General features: G+C 43.9%; 1 protein-coding gene across 1 annotated transcript in view; it reads right to left on the reverse strand.

Annotated features, from left to right (window-relative positions):
* Positions 1-15838, reverse strand: part of SWT1 (SWT1 RNA endoribonuclease homolog) — a 34429-nt gene that overhangs the window by 1591 nt on the left and 17000 nt on the right. The window contains exons 12-15 of the mRNA XM_054384274.1: positions 13373-13518; positions 12168-12376; positions 10418-10540; positions 1667-1733 (exon numbers count right to left, since the gene is read on the reverse strand). Coding sequence (XP_054240249.1) covers positions 1667-1733; positions 10418-10540; positions 12168-12376; positions 13373-13518 — 545 coding nt within the window. The remainder of the gene's footprint in view (positions 1-1666; positions 1734-10417; positions 10541-12167; positions 12377-13372; positions 13519-15838) is intronic.

Genomic DNA, 15838 nt, shown 5'->3' on the forward strand with positions numbered 1-15838 from the left:
GAAGGCACCCTAGATATCATCTACTCCAACCCCCCTGGCATTGGGCAGGGATAACTCTCAACTAGACTTTGTTGCTCAAGGCCAACCTAGCCTTGAACATCTCCAGGGAGGGGGCACCCACAGCCTCCCTGATCAGCCTATTCCAGTCTCCCCACCCTTGTACTGAAGAACTTCTTCCTAAGATCCAATCTAAACCTACTCTCCCTCAGCTTCAAACCATTCCCTCGTTTTGTTGCTAGATACCCTTATGAAACTCCTTATGAAACGTTCCTCTCCAGCCTTCCTGTAAGATTCCTTCAGGTATTAGAAGGCAGCTCTAAGGTCCCCTCTGAGTCTTCTCCAGGCTGAACAACCTCAGCTCCCTCAGTCCATCCTCATAGCAGAGGTGCTCCAGCCCTTCGATCATCTTTGTCATTAGGAATGTTTTGGTGACATCAGCCTTGTGGCTTTTTACTCTTGACAGTGAGTCATTCACAACAAAGGAGTGCTCAGAAAATCATGCAAGAAACCCAAAACACAGGCAGAGATTCAGGCAAATTCTGGTAGATGCCAACCACAAAGAGGTTTTTATGTCTAACAGCTAATAAATCACAGAATGAGTTGAGTTGGAACGGAACTTAGAGATCATCTAGTTCCAAGCCCCAAGAAAAGCGTATCTGGAGAACTGCAGCTTAGTGGAAATAGAAGGATGAGACAACTAACCTCAGAACTACTTTAAATAAAACCCTGCAACTGACGAGGGGATTGAGTCCATCATCAGTAAGTTGGCTGATGACACCAAGTGAGGAGCAGGTGTCCATCTGTTAGAGGGTAAAAGGGCCCTGCAGAGGGACCTGGACAGGCTGGATGGGTGGGCAGAATCCAATGGGATGAGAGTTAACAAGGCTAAGTGCAGGGTTCTACACTTTGGCCCCAACAACTCCAAGCAGCGCTACAGGCTGGGGACACAGTGGCTGAGAGCAGCCAGGCAGAAAGGGACCTGGGGGTGCTGGTTGATAGTAGGCTCAACATGAGCCAGCAGTGTGCCCAGGTGGCCAGGAAAGCCAATGGCATCCTGGCCTGCATCAGGAATAGTGCAGCCAGCAGGACAAGGGAGGTTATTCTGCCCCTGTACTCAGCACTGGTCAGGCCACACCTTGAGTACTGTGTCCAGTTCTGGGCTCAATTCAAGAGAGATGTTGAGGTACTGGAATGTGTCCAGAGAAGGGCAACAAAGCTGGTGAGGGGCCTGGAACACAAACTCTATGAGGAGAGGCTGAGGGAGCTGGGGGTGTTTAGCCTGGAGAAGAGGAGGCTCAGGGGAGACCTCATTGCTCCCTACAATTACCTGAAGGGAGGTTGTAACCAGGTGGGGGTTGGTCTCTTCTCCCAGCAGCAGAACAAGGGGACACAGTCTCAAGTTGTGCCAGGGGAGGTATAGGCTGGATATTAGGAGGAAGTTTTTCACAGAGTGATTTGACACTGGAATGGGCTGCCCAGGGAGGTGGTAGAGTCACCATCCCTGGAGACGTTCAAGAAAAGACTGGATGAGGCACTTAGTGCCATGGTCTAGTTGATTGGGTAGGGCTGGGTGATAGGTTGGACTGCATGATCTTGGAGGTCTCTTCCAACCTGGTTGATTCTATGATTCTAAGTGCCTATCAGAACACGAAAGGGAACGTCATACCTCGTTGCTTACGAGGAAGTTATTGAGAGTCCAAATATCTTGGAAGCTACTGGTTGGGGTCAGGATTCTGGAAAAGAAAAGTTCAGGCATTTTTTAAAGCAAGTATCAGAGGATTCTATGGAAGGGTTAATGAAACAGAAATACTTCATGGAAACAAATGAACAAAAATCTAATGCCTTTCTTTAAACAAAAAGGAAATTCAGATCTTTGCAGAATTTTCCCTTTCACCCCTCTCAAAGAATTAAAAGAGCTGATTATTTCTGCAAGGTCTGTCCTCATTAAACATGCAGCGGATGTTTTGATGAGCAGTTTCTCCACAGAGAGGGGAAGAAACCCAGCAATAATTAAAAGCCTTTTGTTTCAGCCCTGCAAAGCCTGCTGTATTCATGTGCAGCAACACAAGTAACACATAGCACAAAACTCTCCCACACCAGCTACAGCCTTAACTCATTCCCTGCAGAAGTGCTGCTATTTACACAACATCTTGGAGGCTTCCAGTCATGATCAATTTCTACCCAGCACTGAGAAGTCAAAGTGGAATTTGATAGCTGCAGAGGTGCAGAAGAACCCAGTGTCACAGGTTCACATGGATGTTTTATTTAGTTACCACAGTGACACGTCAGTCTTCTCCCAAATCCAGTCCTTGGTCATCATGCTACCATCAGATATACCACCTGCAGAAGAAAGCACCAGCTTTGGTCTCTCTGGAAGGTGTGGTAAACTCTGAGGGAGGCATGAGCTCTTCCACATGGCTCCAAAAGGAAGTGATTCTCTCAAAAAACCACAGAAGGGTTTGGGTTGGAAGAGACCTTAAAGATCATCTAGTTCCAACCCCCTATCATGAGCAGGGACACTTCCTACTAGACCAACTTGCTCAAAGACCCGTTCAGCCTGGCTTGGAACATTTCCAGGCTCGGAGCCTCCACAATATCTCTAGGCAACCTGTTCCAGTGCCTCACTACCCTCAAAGAGGAGAGTTTTTTCCTCATGTCTAATCTAAATTGAGCTGCTTGCAGTTTGAAGCTATTCCCCTCGGTCCTATCACTCCATCCCTTTTTAAGAAGTCCCTCTCCAGCTCTCCTGTAGCCCCCTTTAGGCACTGAAAGGTTGCAAGAAGGTCTCCCTGTAGCCTTCACTTCTGGCTGGACATCTGGGCCTCACAGCAGAGGGCTTCCAGCCCTCCCAGCATTGCTGTGCCCTCCTCTGACCCTGCTCCAACAGGCCCACATCTCTGCTGTACTGAGGACTCCAGAGCTGTCCCCAGCAGTGCAGGTGGGGTCTCAGGAGAGCACAGTAGAGGGGCAGAATCCCTTCCCTGCCCACACTGCTGAGGATCAGCCCACGACACAGCTGGCTCTGGGCTGTAAGCACACAATGCCAGTTCATGTCCAGCTTTTCACCCACCAGCACCCCCAAGTACTTCTCTGTAGGGCTGCTCTCCATCCATTCTCTATCCAGCCTGTATTTGTGCTTGGGATTGTCCCAACCCAGGTGCAGGACCTGGCACTTGACTTTGTTGAACTTCATGAGGCTATCACTGGCCCAACTAACAAGTCCGTCACGGGCCCTCTGGATGCCATCTCTTCCCCCCAGCACGTGAACCACACCACACAGCTTGGTGCCACTGGCAAACTTGCTGGGGGAGGCTGCCTCAATACCAATTAATTATGCTAATCTATTTAATGAGCTATAATTCAGTTATACCTCAGGTAGCTTTATTTGGGCTCACCAGGAAAAAGCAGATCTGTCTTCAACAGACGAATGTCCATTCAAGCCTACATGTAATACTTTATATACATTAAGAATTCCTGATAAAGTTCTGCCTTGTGTGTAGTTTTAACTGTGCAAATAATGATGAAGAAAATTACTGGATTGGGAAAGAAAAATATACTGGGGGAAAAAAACAGAAGTATCTTTTGGGGAAGCTCTCTTTACTTTCCCATGGGAAAGTGCCCAAATTCTCTCCTCCCTCCCCTTGCAAGCTGTAAGGCTTTATAAATGAATTAATGAGGAACTGGCTAAAAAAAAAAGAGAGAGAGAGAAAACTACCAGAATGAGTGAAGAAATCCCAGTTAAAAAAGACATTTTGAACAGGCTGGCAAACCACAACACACTCCAGGGTTTATCCTACCCACAACTCTGCTGCTTGTTCTCACCCTGACTGTACTAGGAGCTATCACTGTCACAAAAATTAGTTATGCCTTCTTCCCCCCTTCCTAAGAAGATGCACCTCCTCTGGTGCCGCAAGGCACCAGCTTTAGGCTGTTCCTTCTTGTCCTATCACTTGTTTCCTGGGAGAACAGACCAACCCCCACTTGGCTCCAACCTCCTTTCAGGGAGTTGTGGAGAACCAAAAGGTCTCCCCTCAGCCTCCTTTTCTCCAAGCTAAATAAATATGACAGACTTCTGTCATGGTTCTGCTGCCAGCAGCAAACCCAGCCAGGTAAACTTTCTCTAGGAAAGATGGAGGCTGGTGAGAGCAAGACTTACATTAATTATGGGCTTCTGGATCTGTGGAAGAAAAAGGTACATGCAAGGTACAGAAAGGGAAAAGAAGAGATGGAGTGGAGGTGCTGTCTTTTTCCTTGGCTGTATGGCATCTCCACACAGGGTCACACACATCCTGTCTGGGCTTTTCTCACTGAAGGGAGCACTGTCCAACCATTGCTAGAGAACCTGAACCTGATTATGACAACAGCTGCTGCTGGGTTTATAACACAAAATAAGAAGTTTGATATTTGGCTCAGAGCTTCACAGTATCTTCAAATAAAAGACATTTGTTTATCTCAAGGAAGAACTGCTGCTACACACAGAATAGTGAAAGGAGGCTGATGAGAGAAGAGCTTGCAATGTAACCCCCCCCACAAATTCTTACCAGGTCAGCATTCATAAAACATGTTTATTGTTGGTTGCAACTAAAGGGGAACTGGGATATGATCTCCAGCCTCAGAAGAGATTTTTCTGTAGAAAATGGTAACACATTTTTGCCTGCAGAGCAATGATGCCACAGCAGGGCTCCTCTCTCTGCTGGTTTGAATCATTTCATGTTCCTTTCATCTCCTGCAGCCACTATTCTTTGTTAGAGAAAATACACATTTTAGGAGATGATGTGCACGGGGAAATCTGGCCCTGTTTGTGTGCACATCAACTCTGCAGCTATTACTCCATTAAAGGAAGCTGATTTTTTTTCATCAAAGTTTCTCAGTGAAAAAGAGCCTTCCTTGGCTACAGATCTCTGTCTGGAGAACAGCCTCTAAGTGAATAACACATAAAGCAAATACAAAACTCTTCTAATGAGCAATCTGAGTCTCAGTGTTGTGACCACTGCTGCTGCTTCTCTCTCCACACAACATCAAACACACTTCAACAGCAGAGGCTGGAAATCCACTTGATCACTTTGCTTTTCCTATGAAAACCAAACTCCAAACAACCCCACATTATGTGCTTCAGCTTTTAACTGACCCAGACATCATGCTCTGAGCAGGTGTTGGCATGGATGCTGGGTGACAGGAAAGCTGGATGGACGCTAAAATAGAAGTTACTGATCAGGGTAAAAACTCTGCTGTGGTTCTGTGCAGCTAGTGCGTGAGGTGAAGAAGGGACCTCTCATTAAAGGAGGAAAAAGAGTGAAGGATAAATATGGACCCCGGCAGCAGAGAAGGCCGTAGGGAAGTTCAAGTGTTAATACATGGGAAAGAATCTGTGTAGGAAAGGAATGCTACAACTGGGAGAAACCCTTTTGTCCCACACCACACGTTTTCAGCTCTGTCAGACTAAAGGATCCAGCACTACAGAACCATGAGCTTCAGAAGTGCTATGTAAGTGCCACTGATGTAAGGTGATCGTTCTCTTAGTAGCCAAGGGGATGTTTCTGCCTTAGTGTTGGCCTCTGGGGAAGGACATTTCCACACACAATGAGATGCCTCAGGGCTCTTCCATTGTGCTCTGGTCTGTGCCAAGCTGATCAGGTAAGGTCAGAACTCTCTAGGGAGGAGATGCTAAATCCTCCCCTTGCTCACAGCTTGTGAGTTAAGCAATGATGTTACACACGTGTTCAGAGATCAGAAGACAATTAATCAGCAGCATGGGTAGCCAGATCTGACCCTAAGAAAAGGCAGAAGAAACAATAATCTGTGTTGGTAACGTTTAGATGTGGCATTTCACATTCATTGTAGACAAGGCTGAAATCTACACTGAACGTTCTTTAACTATTCTCCTCTACTGGGTCAAGAGCATTTCAGGTTTCACCTAAATATATCATAGAATTGTTTGGGTTGGAAAGGACCTCTAAGATGATTAAGTCCAATCATCGACCTAACACCACCATGGTCATTAAACCATGCCCCAAAGTGCAGTGTCCACACATTTCTCGAACACTTCCAGGGATGGTAATTCCACCACCTCTGTAGGCAGCCTGTTCCGATGCCTGACCACTCGTTCAGAAAAGGAATTTTTTACCTAATGTCCAACCTAAACCTCCCCTGGCACCATTTCAGGCCATTTCCTCTCATTCTATCACCTGATAATAGGGAGTAGAGACCTATCTCCACCTCACTCCAACGAACCAGTAACAGGAAAGACTGATACTTTAGGAACTGGGAGGGGTATACTTGCAGAGGGATGTACTTCCAGAAAGAAAGTGCTTGCAGAGGAAGATTAAAAGCAGAGATCTTAATCTAGAGGCTTTAGGACAGAAATTACTAAATGCTGTGGCAGTCTAAGGGAAGGAAGCCAATTTTCCAACTAGACACCAAGAAAAAGAAACCTCAATTCCTCCACTGACCAGGTGAGTAACCAAAGAGGAAATAGTTTCTCTTCCACTGGAGAATTCTGGTTTTAAATTGGTAAAATCGCAGATCTGGTTATAAATTATTTAATTCCAGTGCTGTGTTAAGAGTGGGACTTGATCTTAAATGCCTCTTCCAACCAAAACAATTCTGATTCCAAAACATTCAGTTCAGGGATCAGTTCTGACACAGTCACACTTTCCTGCACTACTGAGATCTTACAATATTATACTTCTAATTTACAAATGTTTAGGATTCCTCATTTCAGTCAGTGCTTTCCAAACAAAATCACTGGGGATTGGAGAGAAATTCCATTTAGACAAAATACTGGAGAAGCAGAATTCAGGTTCCTCACTGCAGTAAGTAACATAAATATTTTCAAAGCTGCCACCACGTTAGTATAAATATTTATGAGTACTTTATCTATGTGCTGTAAATTGTCAGTGATTTTAAAGTTGGCATGTGAACCAAACAATTATTTCTTAGTGGAGATGAAAAAAACAAAGCAGAAAGAACTGTATCAGCTCATGAAAGTTAACATTTTCACTTTTTTTTTTTTTCTGTTCACAAGGTTTTCTTATCTAAAAGTGACTTGGGCAGGGAACATAAAGTCACACACAGTTCCCTAGGGCTGCCTCTAAGCCTTTGACTCACAAGTTATATTCACCCAAGGGAAAATGTTGTCTAATCCAACCCCCTGCATTGACAAATGGAGTCAAACATGTGCCCCACAGCAGCAATACCTTGCAAGGCATTGTGCAATTCTTAATGAGGTGCAGAACAGAAGGACTTGAGGGTTCTGTGGGTGAAAAGCTGGATATGAACTGGCACTGACAGCTCATAGCCCAGAGCCAGAAAGCCTTGGGCTGATTTCCAGCAGCATGGGCAGCAGGTGGAGGGAGAGGATTTTGCCCCTCTGCTCCACTCTGTTGAGACCCCACCTGTAGTGCTGGGGCCAGCTCTTGAGTCCTCAGGACAGGAGAGACAGGAACCTGTTGGAACAGGGCCAGAGGAGGCCACAGCAATGCTGGGAGGGCTTGAGGCCCTCTGCTGTGAGACCAGGCTGAGAAAGTTGGTCTTGTTCAGCCTGGAGAAGTAAAGGCTACAGGGAGACCTTTTTGTGGCCTAAAGGGGGTACAGGAGAGCTGGAGAGGGACTTTTATAAAGGCATGGAGTGACAGGACCAGGGGAATAGCTTCAAACTGTAAGCAACTCAATTTAGGTTAGACACAAGGAAGAAAATCTTCCCCATGAGGGTGGTGAGGCACTGGAACAGGTTGCCCAGATATGTCATGAAGGAGCCAAGCCTGGAAAGTCTTCCAAGCCAGGCTGGATGTGGCCTTGAGCAACCTGGCCTAGTAGGAGGTGTCCCTGCCCATAACAGGGGGATTGGACCTAGATGACCTTTAAGATCCCTTCCAACCCAAACCACTTGGCAATTCTGGGATTCTAAGGTGTAAAAAGTTGTTAATAAGATCTTGCCTATGAAACAGCCCTTTTATTTTTCTTTCTTTTTTCTTAAAATACTTCTGTTTGCACGAACACATTCTAGTCATCAAGTCTCAATAGCTGTAGCAGTGCCATTAGTGGAGCATTTTTTTCTGAGGAAGCGCAGTATTACACACACTTACCTCAAGAAGCATGATTGTGCTTTCCTAATTGTTTTTAACAACCTGAAAATCTGACCTTTTAATGCAGCTAAAAATAAATCCTGTTGAAAGTTCAGTACTTCCAAACTTTCACACAAGTTCTTCTGGAAGGATTCTATTATTTGTTCTGGACAGCAAGGAACAGAAGGTAGCTTAGAAGGCACTTGCAGTTTATCACCATAAGCTATATTACCTCCAAATATTTAAGCCAGCACCTTTCACTGCTCTTTCTCTACACACCTCTTCTTATTCAATCACACTATAGATTAACTACAAGTCATTGCAAGAAATCTTCTCCAAAAAAATAAAGGAAAATCAATACACTTTTAAGTTCATTGTAGAAAGGCTGAGCCCAGGCAAAATGAGCCTCCTCATTTTTGACAACTCCTTTTTTTTTTTTAAATACACTTTGTAATATGCATAAAGGATTGATAAATCTGGTTTCTGACTCTCTGGAAAAACCTGCTCAGCAGTCTCAAGCTGACCCAAACACCTACATCCAGGACTAAAGCAAAACAGTCCCTGTCGCAGCCTCTCCACATTTCTTGCTCCATGCTGCTCCCAGGTGGAGGCCTGCAGAACAAACTCAGAGCAGGCACTTCCCCAAGCAACCCTGCAGGGCAATTCCTCCACTCCTACAATCACCCCAGGTGCATAAATCGTGTATTTCAGTTCAGTGGAAGAAAAGAAAATACTAAAGAGTACATGTCGAGGGGGAGAGGTTTAATTTACAGCACTTAAATCACTTCGGGGGGATCCTGGTTCAGGAGCCTGCTCATGTGGAAAGAGCAGGATGCCCCTCCCTGCAACGAGACCCAGCAATACATTTGGCTGAGGGAGAACTTGACATAGTTCAATGACTTGGATGGACTTTAGTAATGTTCAACAGAGATTTATCAAGGTCCAGTTCGATGGCAAGGTTCCTTCTATTACTCTGTGGGAGAATTATATAAAACTAAATTCATTTGGGGTTGGGCTGGAATGATTTTTATACAGATTGGGAAAGAAAGGATTAAAGGAAGCCCTCTTGCTGCGTCATGAGGTTTAGAACAGAACCTCCTTCTCAAAGAGAAGTCTGCTTGCAGCTGGGTACACCCTTACACCCAGATTTGGTCAATGGTTCATGCAGAGGATTAATGGAGACCCTCCTGCTGTGCCATGAGGTTCAAAGTGGACCCTCTAAAAAACTTCATCTACGCAGTGTAACTACATCCAATCCCAGTCCCAGACTTGCTCAGTGGTTTTATAACTAAGGACATTCAGGTTCAAAGAAGGGCCATGAAGCTGTTGAAGGATCTGGAGAATAGGTCTTGTGAGAAACAGCTGAGGGAACTGGGATTGTTTTGTTCAGAGAAGAGGAAGCTGAGGAGAGATCTCACTGTCCTCTACAACTCTCTGAAAGGAGATTTAAGCAAGGTGGGGTCAGTCTCTTCTTCCAGGTAACAAGCAACATAATGAGAGGAAACAGCCTCAAATTGCACCAGGGGAGGTTTAGGTTGGACACTGGGAAAAATTTCTTCCCCAAAATGACTCTCAAGCCCCAGAACAGGCTGTCCAGGGGAGTGGTAGAATCCCTATCCCTGAAGGGATTTCAAAGCCATGTTTATATGATGCTGAGGGATGTGGTTTAGTGGTGGCCTAGCAGTGCTGGGTTAACAGTTGGACTCCATGATTCAAAGGTCTTTTCCAATCGAAATGATTCCATAATCCATTGCTCTAAATAAGGACTAAGCTGAGACTGCCCAGGAGATACTTTCATTCTTCCTGGCACTACATTTCTACAACCCTCCACTCTTAAAAAGAACAGGAAGGAAAGAATGTAGAAGGAACATTATCTTCTTGAATTTAGAGTCCAGCTGGCTGATTGTCATTGTTACTGCTGCAACACAGGTTTCGACACGCAAAGAACACTCTAGGATTGGTAACAGTAAGCCCCAAAACTTTATGTCCTTCACTATATCAGAAATGTGGCCTAATTCCATTAGGCTTTGTATCTGAAAAAAAAATGCTCTGAATTATTCAAAGGTCTTGCCATCAGAGCTAATGTTTTAATCATGTCATAACTTGAGTTACACTCCGATGAGAGTGGCTTGTAACCAAATACTGGAAAAGAAATCCCAAGTCATAAAAAAGAAACTTCACTAAAAGAGATCTGAAGGTCTCCAACAGTTTCTTACTCTTTTGCTACCAAGAAACAGTTCTAGGTAGCCTTGATACCAAGATTCTTACTGAAATTAAGAAGTAAGCAGAGATAATAAATAGCAGTTTGGCAGCAAAAGATGTCAGTGGCTTTTAGGAACAGCTTAAATGCTTACCTGCTAATTCCTTCTCGGACATCGTTCACAGCAGCCAACAGTTTCTGCAGACCTAAGAAAGCTTCTTCAAATAAAGTCTTTGTCGTCACTGCATTAGGGTCCAACTTCTGGAAAATTTCAATACTAGTTGAAGAGAAAGAAAACAAGAGAGACTGAAAATCAGCTAACGAAAATCCCCATAGCCAGAGAAACTCAGCATCTACTGTATGCACTACACTGAGTATCACAAAAACCCAGCAAGGTCAAATATAAACCTCTACTGAAGCCATATTATCTACAGTAGTGTTAGAGTAACTGGCAGAAAGGTGATACCCTACACTTGTACTTCTCTGTTCACAACTTTCCTTGGCAACCGAACTCCATAACGGTATTTTACCTTTGACTTACATTTATCATTCAACTTCATTTGAGAATGAAACAGTCTCCCCATTCACAATCTGAGCAAGGTAGTTTTTAGGTTAAAGAAGTGCTTTCCATCAATTTTCCCAGCAGCTTCAATTTCCAGGTTTACTGGAATGGGTCGACACCTTCCCTGTAATGGCTGCATTGGGACAATGAGCTGCAGTGCAGTGAGGAAGCACTATCCCCACAGGTACAAAGTAAGTAGCATTTTCTTGACAGGAGCAAGAGTGTGAAGTGACCTTTGATTCTAAGATATTATGCTCTTTACACAGCATGGTCCTTAGCAGGTGGCCAGAACAAACAGTTCAGCTGGATTTTCCTTATGAAGTGGCACACTTAAAGAATTTCTCCTCAATGCCTATATGAAACCTTCCCATTCACAATTACTGTCCCAGTAAGAGAACATACCGAGACTGTTTCCTGATGCATATCCTCAGCTGAACACCAAAATCAACACCACACCAAACCCAATCACTCTGCACTGGTGTAAGCCAAGAAGAGTCTGCTGGTGTAGTTCCATTGAACATTACTGATGCCATTTCTGCACTTGTGTTAGAGTTACTAACACTGTTTATTAGGTGAGCCCTTCACAGACCACCAAAAATGCAGTGCCTTTGTGCTTGGCATGACTCAGAATCCCTCCTTTGAAAAAAATTTCAGATAAGACTACAAAAAGAAAGCACAGTTATCTATTCAGACTTGGTGAGAGCATCCAAAAGTATGCAGCTCAGTGACTTTCAAGCAGATCTTTCAAAAATAACCCAAATAAAAACCATGGTAGAACATCTAGATGGGGGTGTGTGGGGAATTTTCTGCAATTTCAAGCTTATAGGAGAAAGGAAATTCCTCACTAAATTCTGCATTTGGATTTTAGAGAGTGAAGGGTTTTGCTTAAAAAGAAAATTTATTATATCTCAAACTGATTAAAGTTAAACCCAAAGTAACCAATTTGGCATATGCTAGTTTACCTCCAGAATGTTTGGAAAGTAAATAACCACAAGATAACTTAAGGGTTGAATGCCTCTTTCTTTATGGATAAAGATGAGATTTCCATGGATCTCTCACACTTGTAGCTCTCACAGAGTTTTCAACAACATTCTCTAAGGCAACAGATTTCAGCCACTGTCCAGAAAAAGAGCAGCAGAGTAGGCAGATAACAGAGCATCCACATATCCATTTGCATGCTCCAGACCTCTTGGTGTGACAAGTTGTGTGGGTTTTTTTATCAATTTTGATGAACTACTAATAGCTGCCTCTCTAAAAAAATGACCCACAATTTCTAAAGTCTGTTTGTTTGAAAATGATGTAGGGTTCTGTAGAAGTTCTGAACGTCTTCAGCATACTATACCTGTACAAGTTTATTGTATTCCATACACCTTCAAGGACTGACCAGATTTCCTGGTGCCTGTTTTCTTGAGCCACCTGAAAGCTTGCATGTAACTTTCCTTCTTCAGACTCTTGCAGAGTTGGTGCCATTGCTTCCATTTTTTCACATACAGCATTTTCTGAAAGAACCATGATGTCTTCTGATAAATCCTGCTCACTGTCTGACCTCACCTTATAAAACAGTTCAGCAAACAAATAATGAATGTATTTCATTCCTAACTAAAGAAAACTTGAACACTTCTACATTTCTTTTTTCCAAAGTAATGCTCACCAAAGCAAGACTAAACTCTTCTAGTCACAATCATCTTTACTATTATTGTCTCTGCATCTAAAGCATCTCTCAGGGTTTCATCAAGTTTTTCCTCTACATGTATATATTGGTATTTCTACAAGCAGGAAGCTGCAGCAGAGGGAAACCTTATGCCAAAGTTTCCCAGCTTGATAAGCTGGTATAAACCAGAACCGCTTCTTACTCTCACCCCTATGCCACTGCTGGTGGCACAATTTCTCTGCAGCAGCACAAAGTTAACTGGTTCAGAAAATCTGTCCAGGTTAAACTGGAACTGGTCTGGCACTGCCCACAAGAGCAGTTCTCTGGGAAGGCAAACAGGACAAGGACAAGAGGACACAAGTTTTCAGACAGAAAGCCTGCTGCTTAGGGTGGCACCATCCATGGAGCTGCAGACTGAGAGGTTGACTGCAAAACAGAATTACAGCACAGAGGGCAATCAGGGCTCCCCAGATCATCCTTACTCTCCTTGACCATCTTCTGCATTGCTACTCCTTCAGCCCTCTCCAACACTGAAAATTACCTTTTACAGATATTCTTTCAGTGAAGAATTTTCTTCTAGTGTCCAACCTAAACCTACCCTGGTGCAACCTGTGGCTATTTCCTCTTGTCCTATCACTTGTTACTAAGAAGAGAGACTGAACTGAACTAACTCTCACGGAGTTATTGAGAGCCAGAAAATCTCCCCTCAGCCTCCTTTTCTTCATGCTGAACCCCAGTTCCCTCAGCTGCTTCTCACCAGACTTCTTCTCTAGACCCTTCACCAGCTTTGTTGCCCTTCTCTGGACCTGCTCCAAAACCTCAATGTCTTTCTTGGAGTGAGAACTTGAAGCAACCTCAAGATGATGTTAGGTGAACAATACTCAAGCTCCCCTTACCTCTGTAAGCATTTGGTAGAGCTTATTCAGTGCAGCATAGGCCTGGGGAAGCACCCCATCATAGTCTGACCTTGAACTGAAAGCATGCAATAATTTTTTGGATTCCTGGAGCACGATCCGCACTGCTGAAGAGTCAAGTGGTTTACCTGAAATTTAGGCATAAAAATGGGAAATAGAAGGAAAAAATAGTATTAGATATTGGGAGTTATCAATTTTAGGAGGCAAATTTAATAATCAAATATGTGGATTAACTGAAGCACATAAAGAGCCTTGAAAATGGTCCAGAAACTTTAGATAAAACAGCCTCAAGAGAAATGTGTGTGAAATGAGGATGTCTAACTTGTTAACCAACCCTTCCAAATTTACCCCAGGATCAAGTGGCATATCTAAAATCATTCTGCACAACAGTAATAACTGTGAAAGTCTCTGAAAATCAAAATCTTCAAGAGACCTTCAAAGAAATGAAAGGGTTTGAGTGTTTTTTTATTGGGTGGTTTTGAAAACAAACCTCCCTGTCCTCTTCTACCACAGCAAGCATCTGTCATGGATGATTGTTTTAAATCACTTAAATCACTTGTCAGGCAATCCTGGTTCAGGATTTTGCTCTCTGTGGAGTGAGCAGAATGTCCCTCACTCAGAACAGACACAGCAATATGCTTTTGTGAGGTAGAATGATCATTTGAGAGAGTTTTGATTTGATGGTGTCATGGGTTCAGTCAATTGACTCTGTAGATGAGTATTCAATCCCAGGCTAACAAACTTAACAGAGTTATCAATATTCAAGCTGACATCCAGGCTCACCTTATTAATTACTTAATGGAAGAAGTATACAAGGGAGAATTCAGTTACACTCAAGTTAGGATGATTTATAGAGAGATGAGATGATAAGGGAGACCTTCCTGCTGAGTCACAGGTTCAGGGTGGACCCTCTTGGTCTCTAAACTCCTTCTTAGGGAGGAGTCTGGGTGTGGATGGATCCAGATTTAGCCTCAGACTTCCAATAGTTTAAGTTAAGGGGTGCAGGGATTCTGGGGATAAAAACACTTAACTATTAATCAGTTATCAGGGTGATGTAACAAGATTTACCATAATCAACAAAGCAACTTGGCTAAAGATTGAGGAATGGGAATATTCATATGAGAGATGTCATACAGTTTCCTAAACCAAACTGTACAACAGAAAACCACACAGACAGACAGATTGAGTACACAACCATCCTCTCCCCACCCCCAAACATAAAGGTTACATCATACACACAGGGACACACACAGAGAGTTTAACATATGGCAAAACTGTTTTCCTATTACACTTGCAATAAATTATTACTAAGATATTTTCCTGCCGCACTTGCAGCAAATTGTCACCAAAATATTCTCCTACCACAGCTGCAGTAAATTCTCCAGCACTTCCCAGTAGATGATCACCAGTACCTCCACAAAAAACTACCCAGGGAGGGAGAGAGAGCAGGCCACAGCCTGCTGCAACCCCAGAGAGCTCAAAGAGCTCACCTAGGCTGTCACTTTTATGGGATGAAGTGGCTGGCTCACAGACACACTCTGTCGTATTGAAGTTCTACTGCAGCTCTTCTCCTCTGTGGCTGTTCAGAACAGATGGAACTAGAGGAGCTCTATGGACCAGCTACAGCTCAAGCCTTCATCTCCTCTGGAGCCTGCAGTCTGATGAAGGGGCCAAGAGCACCTATCACACTTGGTTAGAGTCACTATAAGATGAAAGATGACTGACTTTGGTCATTGTTCTTGTTTGTATTTGGCTGTGATTTTGTCAGGTAACTCTGGTACCTTCCAGACTGGGCCACAATCCAGGCAGTAGGAGCTTCCCAGGCAACAGGAGTTTCAGATATGGTTAGGTAGTGCCCAGCCAGGAACTCAGACAGGAAAGTACCAGCTGTCCAAACTCACTGCATTTGTAGCTAAAACAAGAACCTAACACTGGCTGTATCCAACATCACAACATGGCTGGGAGCAGCGTGGGCTGTACTACCACAGTGCTTTTTACTCCTCCATAATTTATTTGTCAAAGAACAGCATTTGGCCACATGCAATGTCGTGACAAAGGAAGGAGAAAGATTTTTTTTTAAAAAAAGTTCTGGAAATAAGTGATAATTTTTTTTTTTATGTTGGGGATCATCTCAATGCTGATCAATAGTTAAAGGGCCCAGAGCAAGATGATGGGGCCACACTCTTCTCAGTGGGGCCCAGCAACAGGACAAGGGACAATGGGCACAAACTGGAACCCAGGAAGTTTCATCTGAACAGAAGAGAAAATATCCTTGCTGTGAGGGTGCTGGAGCCCTGGAGCAGGCTGCCCAGAGAGGTTGTGGAGTCTCCTTCTCTAGAGAGATTCCAAACCCACCTGGACATTGTAGTCCTGGGCAAGCTGCTGTGAGTGCCCCTGCTTTAGCAGGGGTGTTGGACTGGATGATCCCCAGAGGTCCCTTTCCAACCC

The sequence above is a fragment of the Indicator indicator genome, chromosome 10, assembly GCF_027791375.1.
Source record: "Indicator indicator isolate 239-I01 chromosome 10, UM_Iind_1.1, whole genome shotgun sequence".
NCBI classification, from domain to species: Eukaryota; Metazoa; Chordata; class Aves; order Piciformes; family Indicatoridae; genus Indicator; species Indicator indicator.